This window comes from Empidonax traillii, unplaced genomic scaffold (genome assembly GCF_003031625.1).
Source record: "Empidonax traillii isolate 1590-97213 ecotype Southwest subspecies unplaced genomic scaffold, ASM303162v1 scaffold3079:size15720, whole genome shotgun sequence".
NCBI lineage: Eukaryota > Metazoa > Chordata > Aves > Passeriformes > Tyrannidae > Empidonax > Empidonax traillii.
The window spans coordinates 4,363-13,748 of record NW_020958272.1 but is presented as its reverse complement, the minus strand read 5'-3'; the positions used below and the strand labels follow the sequence as shown (position 1 = coordinate 13,748).

The 9,386-nt window shown below is 40.9% G+C and overlaps 1 protein-coding gene across 1 annotated transcript; it reads left to right on the top strand.

Annotated features, from left to right (window-relative positions):
• Nucleotides 1–4,343: 4,343 nt before the first annotated feature.
• On the top strand, nucleotides 4,344–7,664 carry LOC114072369 (von Willebrand factor-like). Its single transcript, XM_027910272.1, has 5 exons — nucleotides 4,344–4,450; nucleotides 5,666–5,720; nucleotides 6,283–6,441; nucleotides 7,231–7,333; nucleotides 7,436–7,664. The coding sequence occupies exons 1-5, from the start codon at nucleotides 4,424–4,426 to the stop codon at nucleotides 7,662–7,664; spliced, it is 573 nt and encodes a 190-aa protein (XP_027766073.1). The 5' UTR covers nucleotides 4,344–4,423.
• Nucleotides 7,665–9,386: the final 1,722 nt, after the last annotated feature.

The following is a 9,386-nucleotide window of genomic DNA, read 5'->3' as shown; positions in this document are numbered from 1 at the left end:
CTAGTATAACCTGGTTTTATGTAAAAATAACTTGTTCTGAATATGAGGAGGTTTTCATCAGGAAGTGATGTGATGGGTTTTTTTCATTACTTATGAGGGCAGCAAACATCTAGAACGTTGCAAGACTTCACTGAAAATTCACGTTGGATATTTTAAACGGAGAAGGCCAAATAATTTATACCTAATGTGAAAGGATCTGGGTAGATTAGTACTTACATTATGCTACTTGAACTTTCTATGAATTTTGATGGCTTTAGGAAAAACAGATCACGTATAACAAACCCTATGAATGTTTGGTGAGATCACAGCTTTGGAAAATTGTATTAATATAACATATTTGGGTGACAAGAAGACTCAGCAACAACTGAGTGCTCATCATGTTAATTATATGTTGCTGAATTATAATTATCCTTCTGAGGTGGATTGTTTCTGGTGGAATATGAGAACATTTATCTCTGCCTTGTGCTGTTTAAACTGGTGAGCTGGTAGAAGGTGCTGGTGGGAGGAGGGAGGGTTATGGGCAGTGTTGCATTCAAGGAACAGCAGCACTGTTAGATATTTAAACCTGCCTCTAGTTCTGGTTTCTGGACAGAGTTAAGAGATGAGTCATGAAAACCATTAAAAATGGGGGAAAATGCACTTTAGTGAGACAAGCTGGGAGCTCAGTTGATTTAACTTAAGTGTATGGTGGAGAATTGCCCTGAGCTCAGTGTCAGGGCAGGTGTGTGGAGAAAGCATGGTAATAGTGAAATTTTCATTAGTGTACTGAGCCAGCAGAAACCTGAGTTTACAGCATGGATTTTTAGTGTGGTTTGGCATTAATGGTCATAACAGTTTGCTGTGGAAATCGTGAATGAACCCTGGTGCTGTTCTAGTTCGAAAAATAATGAATTTGGGACAAACCTACAGGGGTCAGCCTTGAACACAGAAGCTCCAGCTGGCTCTGGATGCTGTCTGAGCTGGGCAGTGGAGAGATGTTTGTTGTGACCCTGGATGGAAACCTGAGCTCATGCAGGAGCATCTCAGGAAGTCTGTCATTAGTAAACTTAATAATTAGTAACTCTCCTGGGGACCTGAGACCAGCTCTGGTGTGCGTGGAGCAGGAGACGTTAATTAATTTATCCTTGCTGACACACTTGTGATGCAAATACACAAAGTATTGTTTCTGTCTTGTTACAGAAGGGGGAGAGGGGTGAAATTGCTTCTCAGAGCAGCAGCACTGAGTCTGTGTTTGCTCCCTTCTGTAATGGCAAGGCCTCACTCTGCAAAAATAACCACTCTTGCTGTTTAATTCCCATCTGGAAAACTGTGACTCTTGTTTCAGTTGCCATAACTGCAGAAATAAGTGCATTTATACTGAAGGGCAATTGAGTTTTAGGAGCAAAATCACAGATACATACGAGATAGGTGGGGCAAAATCAAGTCATTTAGCTGTAAGAACCAACAAATCAAGATATCATTTGTAAGAACACACACACGTGAGAAAGGCTTTCTCCTCTATTTTTTTTTCCATCTACTTACCCACATTAAAAGGATGTTTCCTGTCTTTTGTTTGTTCCTGTTTACTTCTCCTTCTTTCACAGCATATTGATATTTTCCTGTCAGCACCACTGTAATTGGTGGATTTGTGTGAGTGGGTGTGTAAATCAGTGTATATTTGCACATGCAACTGTTCATGGAGCTTGATCAAACCTCAGATATTCCAGTTAAAAGACCAACTGAGGACACCTTTCATATAAATGAGATTTGGAGATATTGGTGTGTATCTGAGAGCGATTGCCTAATTTAGTAATTAATTATTGTACTGTATATGTAGTGTCACAAGGTGAATTGTTACTTTACCTGTTTTACAGAGCTGCAGCCTAGAAGTGTTAGCTGGTAATTATTTTCATGGTTTCAGCTAAAGAATCTTTAGCAGCCATGCATTTGGGCAAATTTTAATCCCAGAGGGAGGGATGAACTGCTTTTAAAGCATGGGGGTTGAAAATTGGCATGACATCATGCTGCACAACTCAGGCCCTCATTTTCTCCTATTATTACCTCGGCTTTTCCCACAGTGTGTGCAGGAGCCGAAATATTCCAAAGAAAAAAGTTCAAATATGGGCTTATGTGGATTTTGCCAGCTGATATTCTCATGTGTGGATATTTTTGATTTATTTTCCCCTCTCCTTTTTTCTCCTTCTCTCCCCATCTCTCCCCTCCCTTTCCCCCCCTCTCTTTTCTTCCTCCTTGGGCACGGCACAGGTAAGAGGGAATGCAGAAGAAGCTTTTCTAAACTTCCAGGAACTGTCACGAGATGCTCTTTATTTTCAGAACTGTTTGCAATTCTTCTTGCTTTTGGCTTATTCGTTGCTGCTTATGCTGAGTTTCACTGATGGATCACTAATGGGAAACTCAGTTGTGAGAAACCACTGAAACAAACCTTCTTGCTGCCTGGGATAGGATAAACAAATATGTCTTTTGTTGTTGTTTGTTTGTTTTTTACCAAAAGGTGGGGTTTTGGTGGTTAGCAGCAGCTTCTTAAGAAAAGGATTATAAGAAAGAAGGTTCCTGTATTTAATACTCAGTAGGGGTGAAGATTTTCTAAGCCACGAACTCTCTCTGAATTCATCATTTGGCCTCTGAGGTTTGGTCCATCCGTGGGATGCACTAGCCCTTCCTTAATTTCTCTGGCTTTTTTTGACATCATGACCTGTGCTGAGACCTCCCATTAATGTGCTTTAAAGGCTCCCAGCCTTTACACTGGGAGAAGTGATGAGCACTCATTGCCATATCTTTGTCATTTGGGATGTGACAGGTGCTCCTCGTGTGTTCTTTCGATGGTTTTTCTAAGATTAGGAGTTTCTTCCCCTTTCAGGGAAGTTGCTTCCTACCTCTAATTGTGACTTTACCTCTTGTTTTTCTGTACTTTCCCACATTCCCATCCTTCCTTTGGTTTTTGTGTGCATTGGGGGTTTCACTTTTCTCAAGATGCCAACACTTTTTTCAGACCTCATAAAAATCAATTAATGCCACTACCTGCAGAAATTAAGTACAAATACCTCAACTCTACATCCTTATAGCAGGGCCAGGATCAGGCTGGGATCCTCAGGGTATATTTTGGCTGGTTTTGGTGTTGTTCATGTTTCCTGTTTCCTGTGTGTTGTTGGCCCTTTGTGTTTTATCACTGTTCCTACACTCAGCATTGCAGGTTTCATAATCCAGGCACTTCTGTATTTGTTTGTGTAACAGATTCCATGACAAACGTGTGTTCTCTCATGAACTTGTTGCATGCAAACCAATATTTGAACAAAGCAATGAAAACCAGTATTAGGGATAATTTTTCTCAGAAGTCCTTCCTACTCTATTCCAAGAATGGACTATAGATGTTCTTTGATGACAGTGCATAGTTGTTTATATACTTTTTTTCCTGTGTCTCAGGTGTACTATTTGGAAAATAGCGTTTCAGATCTCCCCAAGCATCCCTAAACTTTTTTTTTTGTTGTTGTTGGTTGGTTGTTTGCTTTTGCTGTCTCCCCTGCTTGGCCTTCAGCTTGTCAGGGTGTGAAGGCAGTGGCACAAAATCTAATAAAGGAAGACCTGGGCCGTCCATCCCCCTTACAGGCTAAACAGCCCAGTGTTGTTCAATAATTGGCTGCTGTTTATAGTAACAATAGAGAGATCTCTACAGACCAGAACCAGCAATGCTTCTGTTTTTAAGGGATTTTTCAAGGGACTTGTCCCTCTATCTTGTACATGTCAAGTAAAGTGTTTTTTTTTTCCTCAGTGCTGCACATGTGCCCGTAAAACTGGTGCCCACCCTCCAAAAAAAGTAAGTGCAGGATTAGCTTGTTACCACAAGGAGAGGTTTTTCCAGAGGGGATGTTTATAAACAATTCAAGGGCCAAGTATATTGATCTGATGGAATGTGGCAGGATTAAAAGGTTTGTACCTAGAGAATAAACCCAGGGCATTACTAGCTCTGATTTTTTCTTTCTTTCTTTCTTTTTTATGGCAGTTGTTTGTAGACCTGGTTCTGTGGTCTTTGAGGTATGGAGCATCTCACTGTTGCTCTTTAACAATAGTCTGTCACATAAATATGCTGCCTATTGGCCCAGCCAGTGAGAGTTGTCACACGTACACATGCAAAATGGATTTCAAAGACTTATCTGTCATGTAAGTTTTCAAAACTGCTTCCCCTCATTGTACCCTTCTGGCAATCAAGGCTGCTGATTTCCACGATAGCAATTTAATCTATTGTCTTGAGGGTCAGGCGGATGTGACGTCCTGTTTTTATCTTTCCTTTAAAATGGACAAGAGTTCCTGGCTTGGACAAAAACAAGAAATTTCAGACCAAAACCATTCCAGTCTCGACTTCTGAAGCAACAGGGGAACAATGGTGTTGTAGGAGGCTAGAGGTGGAAACCGCAGGAGTTTCTTGCTCATGTGCAAGAGAAATCTCGCACAGAAGGTACTTTCATTTCTCATTAAGCCAGGGATGAATTTATGGAGGGTTATATGCTGGATATTCCTGGGGTCTGTTCTGATTTGTTAGTGGCACACGCTCCACGAGAACTGGGGGGAAACTTCATCTGCAGCTCAGAGTAGAGTGGGAGGTGGAGGGGGACTGAAGGGAAGGGGTTTATACCCTGTCTTTTTTTCCTTGCCAGCTTTGTAAGCTGAAACAATATTTGATTCAGTCACAATGACACTGTGCATGCACTAAAAATACACTAGCAAGTGTGTAATCTGGGGTAATGCCTGTTGTTTTCCTCACCATTCCCATGCAGTTGCCTCTTCTTGGCTATCTGGCAGCCTCATGTCAGTGTGGGATTAGCAGCATTGTGCTAGACTGAGTTTTATAATAGATCTTTCTTTTCCTATCTCTTGTAAATGAGGCAAACTCTGCATTTATTTATGTGGCTGTGAATGGGGCCTCCATAACTAACATCAGTAAGAAGTGTGTCTGTAACCTGAAATCAGAATCTGTCTTTGCAAAAGTCATTCCAGTCTTTAATTGGAGGACTCTTATGAAAAGGGGTGTCTGGTCTCCTGGCATTAATATATTAAGTATGGTATATTTAAACCTCTATAGTTTCTTATATTATCACTGAAATTACCTCCTTTAGGTGGAGCTCCCTCCAGCTTCCATCCTGAACTGTTAATTAATTCAGTGCCTGTGTCTTACCACAGAACACATGTACTTCACCATCTGCATGACACCCCTATCCTTTCATTATTATTATTATTATTAATTTTTAAAGGCCTGGTTGTACAGAAGGTCGCTTACAGACGTGTAGAGAACAAAGGGTGATGTTTTGGTTGTAGAAAGCAGGAGGCAGTGCTAGAACTGATTTTGGTGAATGGAAGTTTTCACTCTGAAGGGCTTTGTGTGTGCCATGTGTGAACTGAGGTAAACTGGAGTACCTGTGAATTTTGGGTTGCAGTTCCTGTGGAGTAGTCCCTGTTTTCCTGCAACGAGAGGTGAAAATCAGAACAGAGAATAATTATCCTCCCAGATAACCCAGTTAAAGCAGGATGGCTGGGTATCTGAATTACTGTCTATATGGATTGTTGCTTCCTGAAAATAACTGTATAAAGAGAGGATAGAAGGTGGTGACGAGTCACGAAACAGACTGTGCATCCTAAACTAAGAATGTTCTGAACTCTCTTGGATTTTTGACAGATGCTCCTCTTGGCAGTGCTGCAAACAAGCCTACTGCTGGCCACTGTAGTCACAGGTAGGAAAACACGCTTATTTTTTGCTGTCTCGGGACTATAATTTATGTTCAGTTTCTTCTGTGAGGTATTGCCCCTGTTCCCCCTTTTTGCCCATTTAATCCTGCAATATGGGCTCAGGGATTATTCTCATCGTTCTGGAGACACTGATAAAAATATTGCTTTTGTCTCTTTGCCTTGAAACAAGCACGGTGTTGAGTCCCAAAAATTCCCTGAAGTCAGTGATGTTTGGCTGAACAAACTGTGGGGCTTTGCTAGTGCCCCAGTAGAATTTATTGGGATTGCAGACAGGCACAAACAAATGACATTCCTCAGAGGATCAGGGCTGAAATGGCAAGGTTTGGGTCACTAGAAGTAAAGCAAAAAAGGCCATTTCACAAATGTATGTAATAAAAAAAAAAAAATCTGTTCTTGATCCCACGGACTGCCATGCCAGGCATACAGTCTGCCTAGAAGCTATTAGGACATGGGATGATCAGCGGGGATAAATTCCAGCAGATAAATTCCTGACCTATACAAGATGATGGTTTGAAATCGCATGTCATGCTGTGTTTTGATATCCAGGATTATCAGGCTCTTTGCCTCAGGAACCGTCAGCTTCCCGTTGCAGCCTTTTTGGGAATGATCACATCAAAACTTTTGATGGTTCTTTCTACAATTTTGCTGGGGACTGCAGCTACCTCCTCGCTGGGGACTGTCACAAGCACTCCTTCATGCTCTTAGGTGAGTCTGAGCTGGTTTCTATCACTGAAAAAAAGCCCAAGTATTTGCCCTTTGTCAGATAGGGTGGACCACTGCATGGAAAGGATCTTGGCTGAGGGTGTTTTTTTTTGGTTTTTTTTTTTTTTTTTTGTGTGTTTTTTTTTTTTGGAGGGTTGTGTTGGTTTTTGGGGCTTGTTTTAGAAAGCAGGATTACTTTTGAGGCCTCTGTTATCCCTTGGCAATGTAGCTCACACATGAATGAGCTGCTAAGAAACAGAGATTTTCTTACTGGCTCTTCTAAAGCGGGAAAGCAAGACCTTTTTTAATTTTGAATTTTCCAGGGGAAAATGGTTGTCAAAGCCAAGTATGTGAATAGGAGCAATCCAACCCTGTAGAAATAATTTTATCTGGATGCTAAATCACCCCAGTAAGAAAAATCCCATCCTGCAGGACAGAAGACCTTGGAATTAGCATGAGCCTTTGCAGAGTTGATGATATGTGTACCAAAAGCATATTTTACTTTCATACCAATCTGCTTTGGTAGATGTTTTTATATTCACCGATGACTGTTCTGTATTGGTCATAGTTTAACATGGTTTTAAGTGTTTCACATGAGTTTTTAGTGACTGCAAGTAAATTGAAGTAAACTGATCCTATCACTCTGAAAAGAAACCGTATACCAACTTAAATAGTTTTCTTCCTCAATTTGAACAACCTGGTAAAAATTCTTTGTGTGTTAGAAGATATGCTCCCAACCCTGCAATATGACTCCCAGAACTAACAGTATTTGGTTGCCTCTCGTCTCTTCAGGTGATTACCAGAATGGGGAGAAAACTGGCTTCTCTCTGTACCTCGGGGAATATTTCAATCTTCGCTTCTCCTTCGATGGAGCTGTGATGCAGGAAGACAAAAGGTGCCTGTGGGAACTGGTTTTCCAGCAGAAAACAACCTGATTTTCTTTTTGTGTGTGTGTGTGTGTGTCATATTCTGAGAATCTCCCATTTTTCTTTCCCAGGGTTTCCATACCTTTTGCCTCCAATGGTATATTTATAGAGAAGGAGGCAGGTTATCACAAAATATCCAGTGATGAGCATGGCTTTGTGGTGAAGATGGATATCAGCGGCAACATCCAGATACTCCTTCAAGAAAGGCACTATAATAAGACCTGTGGGTTGTGTGGCAATTTTAATAAATTCCTCGAAGATGACTTCAGAACTCAGGAAGGTAAGACCAGGACTAACTGATTGCATTTCAATGTGTGCTCTGCACAATCTTCCTGATGGGTGATTCAGCAAAGATTTCGCTGATCCAGCAAAATGCTTCTGCAGAACCTGTCAGGTGCCTCATCTTGGTGTGCTGAAAGGCTGTCCAAGTCCTTTCATCTCCCTTTCTCCTGAGAGGAAATTGCTGTCACATCTCATTCCTGCGTGTAAAGCCCAGACATCTGAACTTGACACATTTAGAAACCTCGAAACTTTAAAATACAGAGATAAAGCTCCGGGTTAATCCATGCACAGTGTAGGATGTGGAGAGGCTGACCAGAAGAAGACCCAGTAAAATAGATGTAAGAAAGACATTCACATTGATTAAGCCTCTAATTTTTCATGAGTTAGACAAGTGGGAGTAAGAATAGGTAGTGTTGCAACAGCAGGAGATTAAATCCCTGCTGCTGGCAGGTCTGTACTTGGGTTTGGCATGGGCTGTTCTATGAGCTGGTTACCTTTTAATGACATTTCCCTGTCTATAAGGGCTGTTGGATTGGAGCTGCACCTGATATCACACCAATTCCTAGGGAGAAGTGACTTTTGCTTTTGCTTCACACTTTTATGTGAAGCCTGCGTGGGTGAAGACTAAAAAGAGTTCTTTAAAAGCCCTGAATATGACTTGGAAGTCCTGTGACTGATTTTTATTTGTGGCATTTCAGTGTCTTTTAATTCTGAGCACTTACCCAAAAAGGAGAGATTGAAAGTTAATTAATAACATGAGTAACTTAGAATGACAATGTAATGCTTCACATGTAGTAAAAATAAATGATTCAGGAAGTAGAAAGGGAGAAAAAGCAACTTGAAAAGGAACCTGCCAGTGCTCCAGAGATGTGTCTTACTGATGCTTGGGATACATAAGCATAGCTTCAGTGTACAGAAAAACCCCATATCTCATAGTGTGTTAAAATGATTAATCTGTCCTTCAGCAGTGGAAATAATAAGAAACAAACTCGGGTCACAGAATTGCTTGGCAGGGCTTGGATACCTTAATGTCTGAGTGAATTGAGAAAATGAAGTTTACATGCTTTGCTCAAGACAGTAAATAGCAGTAAGGCTTTTATAAAAAGCAGGAGCAGAAAAGGAGACTGTATTGCCTGGTCAAATGTAGGAGAAGCCCCTCTGCTGCTCGTGTTTAAATGTGTTTGATGCTGTATTTGTTTTACGTGCTGGAGGCTGTATCCTCCCTCTTAAAAAAAAAAAAAAAAGGCAGTCCTTTCTCAGCCACAGATTTCTGAGTGTAATGAAGTCCATGACAAGGTCACTGCTTAGAGGAGCTGAGAAATAATAGAGGAGGTGACAGAGAACTTGTGTTCTCTGTGTCTCTTGTAGAAGTCAGGGCTTTCCTCGTCCAGTATCCTGCGTGGATTTACGTTTCTCTGATTTTTAGCCTGAAAAACACATTTGTGTGTCAGCAATTCTGCCAGTTTTTCACTCTGATACAACAGAGCTTTCATTTAAACTAATTTAGAAGGAATTAGGATGAGTTATGTTTGAATTTGTTGTATCAGTGAGGGATGTCACTCCACCCACGCTCTGTTTGTTTGTTTGTCTCTGTGGCAGCTCTGCTGGTTCATTGCAGGGATTCTTAACTTGTTCCAAGTAAAATCAGTTTTTGAATAATTCAGATCACTTCTTTAAAAAAAAAAAAAAAAAAAAACAAACCCACAACTCTTGAAGCTAACTTCCAGGTAAGGGACAGCA

Bases quoted from the DNA above. Each gene is read 5' to 3' on its own strand.
- LOC114072369 (XM_027910272.1), top strand. From the start codon at position 4,424: ATGTGCAAGAGAAATCTCGCACAGAAG. The intron at 5,721-6,282 runs GTAGGAAAACAC...TTTGATATCCAG, and splicing joins GCTGGCCACTGTAGTCACAG to GATTATCAGGCTCTTTGCCT. The intron at 6,442-7,230 runs GTGAGTCTGAGC...TCGTCTCTTCAG, and splicing joins GCACTCCTTCATGCTCTTAG to GTGATTACCAGAATGGGGAG.